This window comes from Trachurus trachurus (genome assembly GCF_905171665.1).
Source record: "Trachurus trachurus genome assembly, chromosome: 14".
Lineage (NCBI taxonomy): Eukaryota > Metazoa > Chordata > Actinopteri > Carangiformes > Carangidae > Trachurus > Trachurus trachurus.
The window spans coordinates 22,867,007-22,886,707 of NC_139903.1; the positions used below are offsets into that span (position 1 = coordinate 22,867,007).

The window sequence follows — 19,701 nt, forward strand, 5'->3', positions numbered from 1 at the left end:
TGCGTTTTTTAATCAATCACAATTGTTACAAAGTAGTGTGGAGACACTCACTGAGTCAAAACTGGATTACCAATTTGGCAAAATGGCAACAGCCTCAGGTCCGTGTAGAGCCCCAAAAGCTACTGTCACAGCACATAGTTACGATTATGTAAGTGGATCCTCAATATTTGACTAATCACATGTCCATGCAGTCAGTAAGCCCTCATATTCTCATTTGTCCAGGTCATAGTATCTCAAAGGAGGTTAAATCGAAAGCAACTGGACTTAGTTATTTGTCTGGGAAGACGTTTCACCTCTCATCCAAGAGTTCATGTTCAGTTCATGTACGCATCTGACCAGGCTGGGACTGGTCCCAGGACCAGTCCCAGCACCTCCCAGAACCTCCTTTGACATGCAGTCAGTCTAATTTTTAAGATGTGACTTTTGTTTGTTTGTGCTCATGTGGTCCACTGTAGTCTATAGTCACCAGATGCTAATTAAGGGACTGGTCCCAGGTCGTCTCTGTGGCTCCCCTGGTCAGAGTCGGCACACATGGATGTTGAGCTCAGGTCCAACTCATGGCCCTTTGCTTCATGTCACCCTCTCCCTCTCTGTCCTGCTTATGTCTCACCATACTGTCAGAATAAAAGCACAAAAATATCTGATCCCAAAATATTCCAGTAGACCTCTGGTCTGCAAATACAAGGATCTGTGTTTGATGGGGACTTGAGGCCACAGAGGACTTTGCCAAAACAACATACATACAACAATAAAAACGGCCATTGTGCAGCTGGTTAATCTGACCACACTGGGCCAGTAGGTGAGCCAGAGGTGCTCTCTTGCTGTCTCCCAAATTTCGAGCGCCATCTAGCGGATCCAGCAAATGGTTCAGCATCAGCACCACTGTGAGCATCTCGCTTTTTTGTTGTTGTTAGACTTTCACTGTCCGATGGTGTAGGCTGATTGGCGCAATTCTGTATTATTCATTATTATTTTTTAAAGACAAACTTGATATTTTATCAGTACAATCGCTGCAGGTCTTAGTTCTTGGAGACATTAAACCCCCCCCCCCCCCCCCCCCCCCCCCCTCTGCTTGGTAACTTCACTGATGATAACGTTTTGTGCTGTGGAGCGGGAACTTGTTTTTGCTTTGACGTCAGGTGAGTGAAACGCACCCCGTCATCATCCCGGTCCGGAGCAGGAGCGCGTGCTGAGGTGAGCACTCCGCGCGCCGCTCGGCTCGCCCGGACACTGCAGTGTGGGTTGGTAACCGTGCCATCGCTGCGGCTGCTCGCTCCCGACACCGCGTCCCGCTGCAGACTTTCCGGGGACCGAGAAGAACAGGGAGATACGCCTAACATACACACAAAAAGAGAGAGAGAAGGAGCCATGGCCGAGTCCAACCCACTGCGGGGCTTCCCCCGCCTGCGCCGGGCCGCGGTAAGCTGCTCCGGGAGGTGGGAGGCTTGTGACGGGGCGGTGAGGATGAGGATACTGCAGCAGAGAGATGAGGAGAGGTGGACTAGCTGTTCTTGACACACTTCAGTGCTGCGACACACAGGCTGGGATGTGTCCTCACTCAGTGCAGAGCAAGAGATGTGGAGCTATTTAACAAGCTCCTCGGTTTACAGCCTGGGTGGTTAGTTCAGTGTTAGGACTCTGTGTAGGGGACCAGGACAGGCCAATGACAAACGGGGTTCGTGTGTGTGTGCGTGCGTGTACGTGTGCGTGTTTGTATGTTTGGACTGCAAACGCAGGTGCAGAACAGCAAGAGGCTGTATGCATAAGCTGTGCCTCTGCAGTGTATTCAAGTTGTGTTGTGCAGGTTTATGTAACAGATTTAGGAACATGATGCATGTACTCACAAGTCTGAATGCAGCTGTGAAGTGCAGGACTGCAGTCATCCAACACCATCCATCATGCCTGCAATATGTTTTGTAAAGAAAAAAAGGCTTGTGTTGAAATGCAGGTGAGCTGGAGAGACAGTTGTTGTATGGTCTCAGGTGTGTAGTTTAAGTGTTAGACTTAACTTTACAGTTGGGATGATAACAGCAGCAGAGCACAGAAAGTTTCCCTCGCCGCTGATGGTGAAAAACACCTGCAGCTTTGTTTCTGCACATGGGTAAAGTTCACAGCCTGAGAGGAGAGTGGAACAATGTGCAGCCTGTACATTATTGCTTTACAGTGCACCTGCTCTTAACAGAGGTACAGTCAAGTTTCAGCTATGTTGCAGATTTCATACAGAATGTGTTTCACATCAACTAACAAAGTCACAACACTTTTTTTCTTTTTACTGAAGTGTTTGTTGTCATGCACCAAAATTCAATCACAAACTCTGTGAATGACTTGGCATTAAACCAAATCAAAGGGTAGATAAATAAAGAAAAAATAACAAAATGTACAAAACACACACACACACACACACTAAAAGCTTAGCCATAGACTGTTGTGGCAAACTACTTTCTGAAGCCTCTCCCAGTCCTAGGTCAGATAGATAATACAACGTTTACTGTTGTGGATCTGAGAGTTGTTGCTATTTCTATTATATTATTCATCTTGTATATTCTGAGGTGCAAAGCTATTTATACCTGCAGAATAACTTGAGATTTGGTTCTATTATTAACAGAGAGCAAGAGTTGGTGTAATATGGTGTGTTCAAACGTTTTAGTTACATGCAGCTGCATTTTTGAATGAACTTGAATCACCACACTGGTGAGTAGACCATCACCATGTAATCTGCTTGTTTTGATTGCATGGTTTAATGTTTCATTCTGAGGGTTTGAAATGTTTTTTAAATGATACAATCATTGTATCATTTAAAAAACATGTCGACCTGATGGCAAACTCTTCCCACTCTCCATAGACAGAGAGCAGTGGTAAGACAAAAGTAGACAAGTTTTTCAGTTTTATCTTTTAAAAAAAGAAAATTAATAAAACATGAAATGTCTGTCTGTGAATCTCTAGGTCACCAGGAGACAGGGATATGTACAGTTGTGAATCTAGTAGAGCTGGGTACACTGGGACCTGTGGAGTAGATTAATTTAATATGAAGTTTAAAGCACTCATGCTCAATAACTCCTCAGGCTGTATAAACTGTCATTACTGTGGACAGTAGATATTTTGCAAAGGGGATGGAGATGATAGGGAAACTAGTCCAGCAGGTGAGCAAAGAGTGGTGACTGACTGGTTAGAGTTCAAGTGTGTTGCAGTAATGACGCAACTCTGTTATATTATCTGCTGCAGTGATAAAAATTACAAAAAAATGAAGTCATTCACACTTTAACTGATGGGGGAACATGTTGTGAGAGTAATAGTGGAGATGATGACAGCTTTGTAACACAGTCTGTGGTAGAAGGGAGGAGACGTGAGGACTTGCAGGGGGATGACAGCAGATAGTGTTAAGAGTGACAAAGGAGCAGAGTGAGTCAGACTGTCAGACCTGCTGAAGAGCTGCACAGAGCAAACAACTTTGCAGACTGACACAGAGAGATGCTGATGCCGTGTCGAGCTCCGCAGGGCTGCACGACTAACACCAGTCAGCTGTCAAAGCCTCTGACTGACAGGCCGACTCCTCTCATCCACAGTCACAGTCTGTACACACTGTACACCTCAGCCATGGCCCAAATATATGCTGGAGGAGTAATCTGATGTCACTGACATCGTTTCATTTTACATCACTGAATCCCACAGTCAGACACAGGAGAGGCACAGGTGTACTGGGTATGTGCGGCGTTGGCAGTCCTGTGCCTGCAGGCGCACTGGCACTCTGTCATGGTTCACCGGGACACTTGAAAAGAACAGAGCCATTGTTTTTAGTAACACCTGTGCTCTATGATAATTCAAAATGCTCGCTGTGAAAAAAGCCGAGCAGAGCTTTTGTAAAAACACAGACGTGAGGCGACAAATCAAAGGAAAAACTTGATTAAAGGGGAGGAAACACAAACAAACGCAGATGCGTCCATACGGGGGTCACAGAGGTCACCGCGGGGCTGCAACGCATCAGTGTTTCAATTTACCTCTTTTTCTATGGAAATGCCAAACAAATGGGGGAAATCAACATTTGTATTTTCCAGTCAGGTTCAGACATCTCCAAATGTCTTGTTTTATCCGACCAGCAACTGAATATGCGAAGATATTCAATTTATTATCACATACGACAAAGAAAAGTTTCTATTATTACTAGTTTCCTATTTAAAAAGACATGATAAGAAAATATTGGAGATTTTTGTTGGACAGGGTTTATTCAACAAGGGCTTCAAAAAATCGATTTTACATACAAATTAAAAAATTTCTTCTAACTTTTCATATCAAATCTTATTAATTTAAATGAATGTGTGTGATAAGCGAAGGGCTCTGACTGTTTTCTGAAGTGTAGTTGATTAGTTTTCCATCAGTTGACTCGTTGATTAAACAGCTGATTATTGCAGGTTTAGGTACTGAATGGTTCAGTGGTTAGTGGAAAGATTTGAATCCCATGTGTTGAACGAGCAGCTACAGTGAGGGGAGAGCATCTGGTGAGTGTGTGTGATGCTGGAGGAAAGAGAGGGTGGTTGTGGTCCCAGTTTGTTAATTTTTAAAGAGACAGTCCACTCAGACGTGTGCACAGTGATGATGTATGAGGCTGTCAGTCCTGGTCCATTATGCATCCTACACACAGTAAGTGATACAGTGATATACACAGGTTCTGGTTTGTCCAGTGAGGGAGGCGTAGAGGGCATTTGAAGAACTAAAAGTACTTTTATGTCTGCAGGAGATTTTAAGACTCCTCCTTCTCTCAATCTTAGTCCTAACAGTCATTTTCCCCCTGTTCCAGTTCTCTCTATTTAATAATGTTGAGTAAACAAATTAAATAATAACACTTCCTTTTTCAGACCTCATTTCCAGGCAATCTGCATCTGGTCTTGGTGCTCCGCCCCACCAGTTTGTTAGGCTCCGCCCCCAGTCCGTCTTCAAGCACAGACCTGGGATTTCGCTTCAGCCAGGATGACTTCCTGTTAAAGATGCCGGTGAGACAGTAGAGGAAAATGAGAATTGAGAATTCGTATGCGCTACTCTTCATTTTTCTGTCCATTGTCTTGTCTTGTAGCTAAAACACGATGTAGTTTTATAGGAACAGTTCATTTCTTCATTTGTAAATTGTCAAACACAGTACAGTATGAACCTGGTGGCTGTGAGATGCTTTTCTGTGTCTCTAGGTGGTGATGCTGCGCTCAGTCGGTGACCTTCTGCGCTACATCGATGAAAACCACCTGACATCAGACTTCACTGCAAAGGTGGAATATTGCCAAAGTGATTGGATCGTCCTTCGCACGGTAAATACCTCTCGTCCTCCAATGTCAATCCACCGGAGCAGGTCGAGGTGGAACTGAGAAAAAATCAACACACAAGAAATCAAACTAATAAGTTGTTGTAATAAATAATTTGGCTAAAATGCTTCATTTGAAAAAGCCATATGAATCTAAAGCATGTGTTGTTTCTATGTGTTGAAATGTGCATGTGTGTGTGTTTGCAGTCCATTGAGACCTTTGCCGTGACAGTGAAGGAGATCGCTCAGCTGCTGCAGGGCTTCGGATCAGAACTGTCGGAGACTGAACTTCCGGATGAAGCCAACGCCATCGACTTCCTGCTGCACTCGCACACACACCGATACCGGCAGATGAAGGTTGTCGCTCCTCTGTCCTTCTCCTGCCTTTTGTGTCGCGTCTGATTTCTATTTTCTCTGCTTTTGCACCGGTTCCGTGTGGCCTTGGTGATTTCTCTTTATTGTCTCGACATGTCGGCATGTTGTTTGTCATGTTGTTTCAGGATGATATCCGCAGTGTGCTGAAAGAGGGACGCCTGCTGCTGTCAAACCTGGAGACCGTCAAGGCCTCAAAGAGAGACATAGAGGACGAGAGGGAGATACAGGGGGATATGGAAACTGTTCAGAGGTAAGAGTTCAGATATTAAGATTCAGTTTTCTATGAGGAAATTAATTTTAAAGGAATTCATGAGGTAATGAAAGGGGGATTTACATAAAAAAGACAGTCTCTTCTGTCCTCCACTTCTTGTTTGTAAGTATGTGTGTCATGTGTTTTCTGTGCCTCAGGCTTCTGGCTCAGCTCAGGGACATGGAGGAGGCGTTCGATGGCTTCTTTGAGAAACACCACCTGAAGCTGCAGCAGTATTTGCAGCTGCTGCACTATGAAGCAAATTTCCAGCAGGTTCGACAACCTATGTCTATCTCCTCTGTCTTCTCTATACCCATGTCGTGGCTTTGTGCCTTTGCTGATTGACTGTGTGTGTGTGCAGATGGACGAGGTGCTGGAGAATCTCTCTGCCCAGGAGAAGGACATCGCCCCCGTGGGAACCACTCTGGTGCAAACAGAGCAACTGCTGAAAGACCTGGAGACCCTGGACAGACACGCTCAGGTCAGAGAAACACATTAAGGCTGTATAGCATTTGAAATAGCACTATATTATAACTATGATACTGTAATATAACATAGTTTGAAGGAGCTGCTTTAAGTGACACTCTACTGCCACCTACTGCTGTGTAGTCTGCAATTGGTGTGTTTGCTTTTATGTTCAAACCTTGAATCCAACCTCATTTTGTGTGCCTGTGTCTCAGGAGGAGATGACTCGTGCTCAGGTGGTGATCCTGCACGGTCACCAGTTGGCCACCAACCACCACTATGCCCTGGCGCTCATCGTCCAGCGCTGCAATGAGCTGCGGCATCACTGTGACATCATCACCAACGCCATACGCACCAAACGGGCTTTGCTCACCAGAGCACGAGACCTGCTGCGCCGCCTGGAAGGCGTAAGAACAAGTTCACACTCAGAGAGTTACACATGGGATAATCATGAATCATTATTTGCTACGTTTAATCTGTCACTTGAAAAAAAAAGCCTCATGAGAAAAGTCCACACGCTCTGTTGAGGGCAGAGTTGAAGTCTTACGTGGCTCCTCAGTATGACGTGACGTTCTACACCCCCATACCACAAGCAGATCCTAGGTCTTCCATCCAGGGTCTTCAAAGTGTCCCCTTGACATGTTTTAAGACTTATGGGAGATAGCTGTTTCCAGTGCTCACCCCCTAAGCTTTAAAACTATTTATTGAAATCCCTGGAATCAGTGGAGACTGTTAAAGGAATAGTTTGCCAAAAAATGAAATTCATTCAGTCATTAGTGACTCACCCTCATGCTGATGAATACTCCGGAGTAGTTTTTTATTGCTCAAAGTGCATCTGGAGACCTAGGAGGGGGGTTCGTAGTCCAACAAAATCCTAATGAGTCAATAGCGCCTGACACAAAAAGGTCCATAAAACTACACAAAAACCTTATAATCTTCCTCCATACTGCTTGTCCACAAGTGTCGTGACTCGTGAAGGGATACAGTCCAGAGTTTACTCGAAACTATGTAATTTAGGACATTTTTACAGCCTAAACAGTCATGTATTGAATGTTATCGTGTGAACTTGAGCGCGCCCCCCAGGCAAATTCAATAAGGATTTCGTTGGACTACGAACCCCCCTCCCGGGTCTCCAGGTGCACTTTTTGGAGGAATAAAAAACTACTCCAGAGTATTCATCAGCATGAGGGTGAGTCAATAATGACTGAATTTCATTTTTTGGTGAACTATTCCTTTAAGAAGCAGATGAAAACCTTCCTGTTCAGACATGGATTTTGACAATCACACCTGTTTTCCCCTGTATATTTTATCTGATGTTTCTGTCTTTGTCGTTTTATTTTATGTCATATTTGTGTGTGTGTGTGCAGGCTCTTCGCTGGTGTGATGATGGAGCCTATCTGCTTGCCAGTCAGATGGTAGACAAGTTCCAGACCAGAGAAGGCGCTCAGGAGGCGCTGCAGTACCTGAGCTGCCACCAGGAGAGGGCGCCATCTGCACTGAACAACAACCAGGACACTCTGAGCCTGGAGTTTGAAGCCATACTCACCCCACAGTTGCAGGTAACCCCCACCCCCACCCCCACCCCACCCCGACTACTGATGCAGACACACAGATGACCCTCGGCTTCCTTCTGCTCACACTTCTTCTTTCTCGACTCTAGTCCCAAATCTCCATAGTAACAGAGAAGCTGAACACAATGCAAGCCATGATCAGAAACAGAGAGCAGTGTCTGAAGAGGCTGGCGGATATGCAGGTCAGACCCATCCAGCTGGTCGCCCCAAGACCTGAACCTGAACAGACCATGCAGCGCTGCAAGTCCCCCCTCTTCTCCCCCAAACATGGTTCGATCTAAAACTTCCAAAAACTTCCTAAAACTCACATGGGGTCGGAATCAATTTGCAGTGCAGTTTCCACAAATCAGACTTTCTGCATTTCCTCTTTGCTTTGTGAAACTCTCTGCAGGTGTAGACTTGAACGTCCTCAACTCCAAGTTTTCCTTTGACCTGCTTCCTGGTAAGAGAGCTGCGAGGAGGAACAATAATCAACGCAAGGTGTGTGTTGAAAGGGACTCAGGTGAACAGCTCAGATTTAGTCCATAGTGCATGTAGGGCATGTCCATATCAACTATTGTTATTATGGGATTGCCATAATGTAACATGCAATAAACCAATTAGAGGTACCTTCCATTCCCTTTAAAAGCCATGTGTGTCTGCACCTTGGTGAACTCTTGCCCACACAATTAGATTGAATTTAGCGTTTTTACTAACATTTTCTTATGTGGCAACTGGAAGATGTATTTTTTATTTAGCTATAACAGTGGCTATGCTTGAGCTGAATGCTACCATTAGCATACTGACATGCTTACAATAAATAGTGCTACCAGGTATAGAGTTTACCATTCAAGTATGTTAGCGTTAAGTTAGCATTTGCTTATAAGCACTAAGTGTAGTTGAGGCTCATTGAATGTTAAATTATTATTTTTGTAGCAATTTAGTCTAAAACAAAAAGACGATGCTGGTTCATCCCCTGAGGACCATGAGCTGGCGCAGCAACTGAATGCCATTCATTCTGGACCAACAGGTCGACAGCACCATCCTCATCTACAGTGTGAAGTGATGGATATTGAAATATGGCAGAAATGTGTCCAAACTGAGAGACTGGCTTCATGTGTGCTTCAACAGATCGAGGTGATGCATGATTACCAAGGCAACCGTAGCTGTCTGTATGGGCCCAGTCCTGAGACAGATTCAGAAGTGGAAGACAATCCAGAGCAGGTCACACGGTATGTAATCTCTCACCTGTCTCACCTGACCTCTGACCTCAAGCTTGACCTGTGACTCTTCCCCAGCAGCTGTATACCTACAATATCACTCATAAAGGAGTTTTCTGTGCCAGGATCGGACTGCACTCTGTGACCCTGAGCATTTTCTTCACCTCTCTGTTTTATTTTTTTTTCTCTGTTGGTGTCTCTGCAGCCATGTTATGAAGGAGCTGATAGCTACAGAGAGGATCTACGTGGACGAGCTGCTCTCTGTCCTTCTGGTGAGTCTGTTTTATGGCATATTGCTTTTGTCAGGATGCAGTGCAGAGCAGCAGGGCATTCTGGGAGGGAGGGAAGAAGATATCTTGATTAGACCAATGTTCCCCCTGCAGGTACCCCAGTGAGCTTGTATATTATAATAATGCTCCTACTGCTGAGGGGGCTCAGTACCGGTAAATGTAATATATACATGAAGATCATATTAATTAAATTAATTCAAATTCAATATAATTAATTGAAGTAAAGTAAATGTACTTTTAAATAATCCATTGTTGTAATATAATGAACCCAATTTAACAAAATGTAATTTTAGTGAATGAAATTTAACTCAATGTAATTACATTTAATGTAGATCTTAATTAAAGTGTGCCAAATTTCCTTCAAAATCTTGACTTCATGTGATTATCATATTCATACCTTATTATTATCATGCCCTCTCCTTCTCTCCTCAGGGCTACAGGGCAGAGATGGAGGACCCGTCCATGTCTTATCTTCTTCCCTCTGCTCTACGCAGCCAGAAGGACGTTTTGTTTGGCAACATGCCAGAGATCTACCAGTTTCACAGCAGGCAAGCTACACACACACACACACACACACTGAGCCCACAAGCTGTCCCCCAATTGTCCTTCTCTTCCTCTCTCCTCCCACCAACCCAAGTTCCTTTCATTTTCCTCCTTTCAGGATCTTCCTTCAAGATCTGCAGAGTTGCCTGGAGACACCTGAGAGGGTGGGGGCCTGCTTCCTACAGCGGGTGAGGAGACATGAGGAGAAACAAAGGATTTAGTGTCAAGTGATACGACATAACACATCTGACTGTTCATTTGTGTGCGTGTGTGTGAGCAGAAAGAGAAGTTCCAGGTGTACGAGCGTTACTGCCAAAACAAGCCTCGCTCTGAGTTGCTATGGAGACAGTGTTCTGATTCGCCCTTCTTTCAGGTACTTACTTACTGTGAATTTAACACGATCATACAGCATCAGCACTAACAGCAGGCGTACTCCTGAGAAAGGCTGTCGTTCTTATTATCTGAGCAGAGTTCTCCAATTAAGCTTTCTGACTCCCAGGCAGCAAAATCTGTCAAACCTCCGTCTCTGTCGCTCTCCCCCTCCCTGCAGGAGTGCCAGAAGAAGCTGGACCACAAGCTGGGTCTGGACTCTTACCTCCTGAAACCAGTCCAACGCCTCACCAAGTACCAGCTGCTCCTCAAGGTCTGTTCATCTGAGCCTGTCAGTGAAGCAGAGTCCTGCAGAAACACAACTCAATGACATGAACATTTGAAATTGTTTTGCGGTTACACAAAATTCCTGACATCTTAATTTTTTCATATTTATGGTCAGCAAAACATGAAAGCTACATGAAAAATAAATCACACTTTATAATGACTACACACTATCAACGATTAGTTTAGTATTATTAAATATTCAATAACTGTAATGTAACACATCTATTAACACTTTTACCATTAGTACATGTCTAAATCATTCATTAATGTTAATTCAAATACTTTGTCATTTATTGACTTACACTTTATTAATGACCTTATGAACCATTGATGTCTCCTACATAACTGGTTTGCAATTGATATTATCCTTGATGCTTATTCATCCACAGTTTAACATTTATAACTATGTTCATAAATTACACACTAAGTGGTATCACTGTAGGAATAATGATTTCTTAATGATGAATTAAGTGTTCAACTATGTTTAATAGTGTATAGTTATTATAAAGCGTTACCAGTTTTGCTGCCTTGTTGCAAATGCTGACAACAGAAACCAAAATGTGAGCCTGCATTTTATGACCTTACTTCTATCAACAACTCTCTCTTTGTGTTTGCAGTGATGATTAGTTCAACACTGCTTTAAAAAGACAGTACAAAAAAAGCCCTGTGGTCAGTCAGTCTCTACACAAACTGCTTTTATTTTGAAAAATACCTAACCAATGTATGGACACAAAGCCAGACAGTTGAGGACAGTAATGTCAATGACAAGGACTGACCCACTCAGATACAGACAAATAAGAACACTTACTATATGGGCACGGGGGGGATGTCTTAAACAGGCACAGAGACAAATCGACGCCATTTATCCAGGCAAAAGCTGATTTGTTGAGTTGCAGACATGCAGACGATCATTTAAACTCAGCCTAATGCAGCCAGATGTCAAGCCACAGGAGATTAGGTAAAGGGAAAAGCTTTGAGCTGTCAACCTGTATCTCTGTTCTGGTTCAGGAGCTGCTGAAGCACTGTACGGAGCAGCGATACCGCTGTGAGCTCCAGGACGCCCTGGACTCCATGCTGGAGCTGCTCAAGTCTGTCAACGACTCCATGCATCAGATAGCCATCACTGGATATCAGGTAGCAGCCGGCCAGATCAATAAATAAGACAGGATGGATATTCACATCACTGGATGTCAGATTTATGATATGTCATTATGCTTTAATATAAAACGGTCCAGTCGGAGCTCTCATCACTTTAATACAGAGAGCGTCTGGGCAGACATATCGCCTTGTAAATGCATATCGCCTTTCACCATCGCAGGTGGAAGAATGTGTCTTTCATTTATTGCATTTTTCTCATTTGATCTCTAATATTGTTGCTTCAGGCATAACTTGACAAGGGAGGAAATTAAAGTTTTAAGAACTTGGAAACGTTAGAATTAACTGGCTTTATTTAGTATTTAGTGGGATGACTCTGAACAGAAGAAACATGCATTAAAACCTCCCTGGGGTGGGCAATTTTTGGTTTTATCTGTTCAGAAAATAGAAACTAATAGATAATATCTAGTCGCTGCAATATATTTATTATCAGATATTACTCCTTCTAGTCAAGTCAAGTCAATTTTATTTCTAGAGCACATTTAAAAACAACAGGTGCTGACCAAAGTGCTTTACATACAAGATGAATTCAAACAAAGACCAGACAGACACAAAGAGACATTAAAAACAACAAGTGAGTGGGAATGGTGGGATGGGAAGTTCTCATGAGACTGAATTAAAAGCCAAAGAGAAGAGATATGTTTTTGCTGAGTTTTAAAGATGTCTATAGAGGGTGAAGATCTGATTGTTTGTGGGAGACTAGTCCATAGTTTGGGACCAGTAACTGAAAAGGCTCCGTCACCTCTTGTTTTTAGTCTAACAGGGAGATAGCTGCTTAATTCTTCTCCTGTATCTGTAGATTAGGTCTATGTCACTGTCCTTTGTGTCTGCGTGTCCCAGGGTGACCTTAGTCAGCTGGGCCGCGTGGTGATGCAGGGCGGCTTCAGCGTGTGGATCAGCCATAAGAGGGCTGCGGTGCGAATGAAGGAGCTGGCTCGCTTCAAACCCATGCAGAGACATCTCTTCCTCTACGACCACGCCCTGCTCTTCTGCAAACGCCGGGACGACGACAACCACGACAGGACCCCCTTCTACAGCTTCAAATCCTGCCTCAGAGTAACAATACACTACTACACACTCACTTTATCTTCTTGACTGAGCTGGACGTTTCAGGAGCTGTATTGAATCGTTCTGCCTCTGATTGTCTGACATAATTCTCAGTCGCAGTTTCCAATCAGAACAACAGAACAGAATCAATAACCACGACAGGGTTATTCGTTGAGATTAATGACCTCTCTCTCTCTCTCTCTCTCTCTCTGTGCAGATGAGTGCAGTAGGAATCACAGAAAATGTGAAAGGAGATGTGAAGAAATTTGAGATCTGGTACAGCGGCAGAGAGGTGGTGTACATAGTTCAGGTATTTGATTCTCTCAATCTGTTCATATTGTACAGAGTTTGTGTCTGAGTCTTTAGTTCTTTCACTCACACACCTGTGTGTGTGTTTGTGTGCAGGCTCCCACTCTAGAGATCAAAGTTGCCTGGCTGACGGAGCTACGAAAAATTCTCACCAACCAGCAGAAAATGTGTCAAGGTTTCTATTGTTGTTATGATTCTGTTTCTGTCTGGTTTTCTTTGGCTGGTGAAGGAACTCCCGCACACTTTTCGGTAAACGTTTCTGTAAAAATCTTCCTTTCGGTAAAAAAAAGGAAGGTTTTTACAGAAATGTTGGCATAAAAAATAAATAATTTGCAAGTGAGAAAAAAGTATGCGGGAGTTCCTTTACCAGCCTATGACGCTCTCCTTCTCCGACGCACCTTTTGTCTATCGGTGTGCAAAAGTTTTCTTACTTCTGTCTGTCTTTGAAATGTCTGATTAGATTGTACGATTTAGATTTTGTTGGTTCAGCTCTTTTGTTTTTGTAGAAATAGCATATATTTGAGTGCCATTACAAAAGTCTTTTGGTAGATTTGACTGTGTCTTTATGTCATCCATCTGTCCTCTTCCTCTCAGACGAGGCTCCTCCTCTACCAGTTTCCGACAACCCCGCTTCCGACAGGTGATTCTCTTTGCATGATCTCCCCTTCGCTCGTCTGTGTCAGTGTGTGAATTCTGATGTGTAGTGGTGAGCATGGGCCATTCGAAGATAGATAAATGAAGGGAAAATGTTATTTTCTGAAATAATTTGATGATCATGCCTCCTCAGTACATTTACTGCAACATATCTTGTATAACTGTACACAGGATGTTAGATAAAACTACATTTGCAAATCCTGCACATACTGTAGTTTTAACGATGTTGATGCTGAATTTCAGCACCGCGGACAGTGCCTCACATTGAATTTAACAAAGTAAAAACATTTTGTGCCAGTTATTTTCAGTTTTCATCCATTAGCTTTACTGTTTATCCTCATAGAGTTGCAGGGGGACTGGAGCTAATCCGAAGGGACATGACGAGAGGACAGGGTTCTAGTTATGTGTATTCTCCTTGTTTCCACAGTGTGTAATGACGGATTTCAGAGCAGTTCACCATGATTGAGAACTGCTGATTTAACATAATGCCAGGCTGGGTAGAGGGTCCAAAAGTGTGATGACAGTTATGTTACTGGTCCTGGGGTTAAGCAAACATTTAATATTACAGGGTGAGTCAATGCTAATAAATATGCATTGATTTTAGGCCTACATGTCAGATGTTAGTAATAGTCTCAGTCACCAACAAGCATCTAATGGTTTTCTAGGATGGTGTGGCGATAGATGGTGACAGGAATTGTGCAGTGTATATGTATATATATATATATACAGTATATATGTATATGTGTATATGTGTGTGTGTGTGTTTATGGAGCTCTTGTAGGAGTTATCAATGTCCTGTTTACTGGTAGCATGCTAGCATGTAGTGAATTTGATGAAGGACTGAGTCTTTTGAGCTTCACTGGTCACACTTTGTGATTCACTGTGGTTTTGAAAATGAATAATATTGGTGCATAGTTTCTTTTTTTTTAATCAAATGTTTGCAGAAAATGTTGAACTTGAAGGAAAGGCTGTTGATATTCCGTATGTTTCTTTTTGTCAACACATTTCACAAGAAGGCCAAAGCCAAACACAGCCTACAGATCCACTGTGCAAAGACAGTTACAAACATATAGACACAAGCCTCACTTTTGCACATGGAGACATGTTCCTGTGAGCACAAACATGGGAATGGTAACTTCTTTTTGTCATTGCCCCGACTGTTGTAAATACTAGCATGTTTCCTCCTTGTGATAAACATGCCCTGCTGATTTAGACAATTATAATTAGTTAAATTATAAATAATATTTTGTAAAATATAACTGTAATGAGTTGGATTTGGTGTTTTCGTGGGATTTGTTGACAGTATGAAATCATGCTAGCCTTATCCTTTAAGTACATGCATTCACAAAGACTCAGTTCAGTTGTGAAAGTATCTGAACATGGGGTAATGGGATTGTCTTGCAAGACTTTGTGATTATATTACTAACAGCTGGATGATGAGACAATGTGAATGTTGGACACTTTTTTGGACAATTGTTATGTTCATGATAAACTTGTAGGTCACAAAGCATTTGTAAGTAATTAGTTCCTACTTTATTTAGCAGATGGGTAGGCTTTGATGTATTCAGACACCAAGACTATAGGAGACAAACTCCACCCATCCGCTACTTAAAGCAGGTCAAATCACACTGGATTATTAACAAATGCCTGGTATGTGTGTAAAATGTAAACTCAGTAATACTTCCATATATTGCAGTGATCTGTGATATTATTGATATTTGTGATATGAACTAAAACACCCAATCAGACACTGAAATATATGTGACAGTGAACTAATTGGAATGCTATATTAACTTAACGAATGTGGATGAGCTTGTTTTGTGACACCGTGAATGTTGTTGTTGTTGTTGTTGTTCGTTTGTCGTGGTTGTGTCTTGTTCCCATGGTGATGCTGTTTAGTGCATCAGAGGTGTGTGTGTCGTGGGGCGGAGCATCGGTGGGAGGCTGCTCAGCGTGTCTCCCTGTCCCTCACAGCTCCTCAACAACAAGCCACTCCTACAGGCACAGAGGGGAGGAGTCAATACACACTAGCCCCGCCCACTCAGAGCCCGTGGTTCACTCGCCTCGACGCAGTGAGTCACTGAAATTAAAACAGACCACCTACACATGAACAAATCTGTAAATTTTTACAACAAGCACTTTATAGTACTATTGTTATGTGATATATGCAATTATGTACGGTATATATTTATGCTTCAACAAATTAATTGGAAAGTCATGTTTGTTTTTATAGCACATTTTAACACTAAGGTAAAATGCATTAAAATATATATAAAAAAAGGAAAACATCATGAAATTTTGAGAACAGAGCCAGAAAATAGGATAAAGAAAGTCAAGGATGAGTAGAGACCAATATGTTTTTAGCCAGAGTTTGTGAAAATCTAAAATCCTCTGGGCATACATATTCAAATTCTTGCTAGATTTGATATGATAGAAACCAGACTTAAGTTGTTTTGAAGTGACTAGATTTATGATTTTACATGTGGTTAAAAGTCTTGCTTCTTGCTTCTTTTACATTGAAGATCTCAGATTCATTTTCATTTAGCTAAAGAGGAGATCATGCACGACTAACCATTAATTTGTTGCAGAGATAATACTGTAGTATATGGGACTGTAGTCAGTTGTTGACTAAAGGTAAGTTTGGGTGTCATGTGCATGATTATGATAGCTAATTGCATTGTTTTGTACAATGTGGCCTAATGGACATATGAATAGAAATAGAAGAGGACCGAGGATTGTGCCCTGGGGAACTCCACTCAGATGCATGGTTAAAGACAATTGAGGAATAATAGTTATTGTCTTGAGGATTTGATTTCAGCCACTTCAGAGCTCAATTAAGTCTGTCCAAGCATCACCTAGATCTGACAACTTTTTCAATTTTTAGGGATCATAAAATATCATAAAAACAATGCAAAAACCTTCAACACAGAGCTATCCATTTGATAGCACAAAATAGAAAAGGATATTAATGAGTCTACCATTGGGGTTGAAGATAAGTTTTCCACACATCCCAAACCAGTTATTGCTATTTTTTTGTTTCTCTTTGTTTTGGCAGATATTGAATGTCAGCTGACGAAAGTGCTTAGATAAATGTAGCATTTGACCTTTTCAATTACTTAATAATGGTAAGTAAGGGTGTATGGCTTCACTTTAAGGTTAACCTATAAATCTTTAGAAACCCTGAGGTAGAAACAGCTTTAATTTAGGTAAATCTAACAGAAAATCGGCAGCTGTCATGGCCCCCTAGGCGGACTGAAAACATCTTAGTCATTTGTCTTATTTTTTGCCATAGAAACCCATTGATCATTAAAGTGTTACAGTGCTCAGTTGTCTCAGCTGTCTGTCGCCTGCAGGTTGGCCTGTCCCTGCCCACTCAGTGGCAATCTGTGAAGGCCTGGAGGACTGGGGCGCCACAGACCTTTCCAACATATCAGACTCAGACGAGGAGGAGGATCAGCCTGTTCCACTGGTGAGATTTCATTACCCAAACAGTACAAGTTGGGCTGGAGGAATGATTTGCTCTTAGGCCAGAGGGAATTAAGAATTAATGAACCTCTCAGCTACACCGGCTACTAACGGACATCAGCTGCCGAAACCAAGAAAGGATAGGACTGCTGGTGTTATCATTTGTTTTGCAGTGCTTTTAAGTACTTTACAGTATAATCTCCTGGTTATTTCTCTGTAAAACACAGGTCACATCAACACAATTATCATAATTAATAGTTATGTACTTAGCAAAGGGATATGGTTTGGTTCAGACACACCAGCATCCTTCAGATCTGCCCATCAAAAGGGTTCCATGATATTCTGCTACATGCCAACCCTCTTGTGTTTTTTTTATTTCTCTCATCCTCTTCTTTCTTGCTACCCTCCCTTTGTGGACTTGTATCAGAAAATGCTTGCCATCACCACTGTGGCCGTGTGACCATGACATTGCATTTAGTGTTTGGTGTAGTGTGATTTTCTTTGGTGCTGGCTCACATTTTAAGGGGCTTTTACCTAATCCCTTTATTATTAGTTTACAATATAAACTGAGCGCTACACAAGTACATTATGTCTCTGTCTATCTGTACATTTGTAGATGTAGATTGAGGACTACGTGCCATTGTCAATGTGGAAAATAATCAAAATGCATAGTCTCTTGAGTTTTACTTGTCTCCCCCCCTCTTCCAGGTGGCGGGCAGGTACAGAGTCATGGTGGAGAGCAGCATGGCCAGCACTGATGACATCATTTTTAACTGTGGCGATGTCATTCAGCTGCTACATGAGGACTCGTCAGGAATGTGGTAATGTAGACAACGAGCTGTATGAATGTTTGTGTGTGAATATGACTAGTGGTGTAAAGCACTTTGAGAAGTTGTTAAGACAAGAAAGAAGAGTGCCATACAACATCCAAAACCAATAGGAACCGTAGGCAGCAGCGATTCAAGTGATGGCTACAGGCCCCTTACGTGTTCTAACATGTTCCCATAATGGTGGAAATCAAAAACATTTTAACTCTAAATGTTGCTGCAATATGTCTCTTAAGATGGATCTTAAGAGATGAGAAGAATATTTATAAACCTGTCTGTTACTTCAGCACCATGGACAGCTCTATGGTTTCTTCAATATACAGAGAACCGGGGATGGTAAAATTGTGTTACTGTATACCATATTGAAGTATTTAATTGGGACCCACTGAATTTCCCAGGGACCAGCTCAAAACTATCACTGTATATTGCTTTGTCAGTGAGTGACCATAGGTTTTATATCTCTTTTAATGATGCACTGTCGGATACAGTGAGTAGGCTTACAGTGTAGAAGAGAACACAACAACATGGTGAGCTAACAACAACAAGCAGTGAGTGGTTTCAATGGGAGACGATTACAGACACCTAGAGATGGAGATTAAATGTTGAAATGGTGACGTATTTCTGGGCCTGTGTTGTGCTGTGTACAGGAGGGTGAGGAATATAAGTCGTGGCGAGGAGGGGCGCGTCCTGCCTGAAGACCTGCACAGGATTCTGGGAGAGACCTGCTGAGAGCCAATCAGAACAGAGCATAGATGACGCCTGCGACCATTCTCCTTCTGCATTTATTTGGCTCACTCTCTCTTTGACACACACACACACACACAGACTCATATATTCCATCTGCTTCCTGGCCAGAAGGGGGCATCTGACTCTGCTGAGATGTTCGCCAAGAGACTGAAGCACAACATCAACCACAAACTTTACCCTTCCAACTCCTGTGGCACTGTTCACCTCAGAAGGCTGTGTATCACAGAGCGGACCTCAGAAGACTGGAACAGTGCAAAGACCAGAAATGGGACCTCACAATATCAGAGTCTTCTTTTTCTTTATATTTTTTTTTCCAGCATTAATGCAGTAGATTCTCTGGACTAAAGACGTTGAACTGAGGACTTTTATTCATTCGAACAGAAGATTGGTTCAAGCCTTTTATCATTTCTATTTTCTTATGAAATATCATAGAAATCATGCGTATGCCTATTGACATATCATTACTGTTCATGTGCCAAACAGCTCAGCTTACCATTGTGGCTTCTTTTTGTATACAGTAACACTCTTCTTTATAGAAAATAGCTTTACCATGTGTTATTATTGATTTCTAATAATTAAAATCATCCTCCTGTTGCCGAAGAAACCAGCTACATCGCTAGAGGGTATGTTACTGTATGCAGAAATCGCCATAGTTTCTCCACCTCTCTCAAACATTCAGCCTCCGTCAGGTGCGCTCATGTGAAACAATGAATATCCATCCATAAGCTGTACTGCCTATCCATGCAGGGTGGTGGGGGGAGGGGGCAGGAGCGAGGGCAGGGTTCACCTGGACAAATCACCAGTCCATCACAGGACCAACATGTAGAGACAAACCACCTCACACACAGCTCACATTCACACCT

General features: G+C 42.5%; 1 protein-coding gene across 1 annotated transcript; it reads left to right on the forward strand.

The window, feature by feature from the left end:
• Positions 1–1,368: 1,368 nt before the first annotated feature.
• Positions 1,369–18,971, forward strand: mcf2b (MCF.2 cell line derived transforming sequence b; the record flags this gene model as incomplete). Its single annotated transcript, XM_083986547.1, has 26 exons — positions 1,369–1,419; positions 4,851–4,985; positions 5,175–5,291; positions 5,492–5,641; positions 5,785–5,909; positions 6,068–6,182; positions 6,271–6,390; positions 6,590–6,781; positions 7,742–7,933; positions 8,035–8,215; positions 8,337–8,425; positions 9,056–9,156; positions 9,350–9,416; positions 9,867–9,982; positions 10,096–10,165; positions 10,258–10,350; positions 10,528–10,620; positions 11,643–11,768; positions 12,630–12,845; positions 13,054–13,146; positions 13,242–13,320; positions 13,740–13,785; positions 15,699–15,871; positions 17,153–17,268; positions 17,973–18,085; positions 18,739–18,971. The coding sequence occupies 26 exons, from the start codon at positions 1,369–1,371 to the stop codon at positions 18,818–18,820; spliced, it is 3,051 nt and encodes a 1,016-aa protein (XP_083842673.1). The 3' UTR covers positions 18,821–18,971.
• Positions 18,972–19,701: the final 730 nt, after the last annotated feature.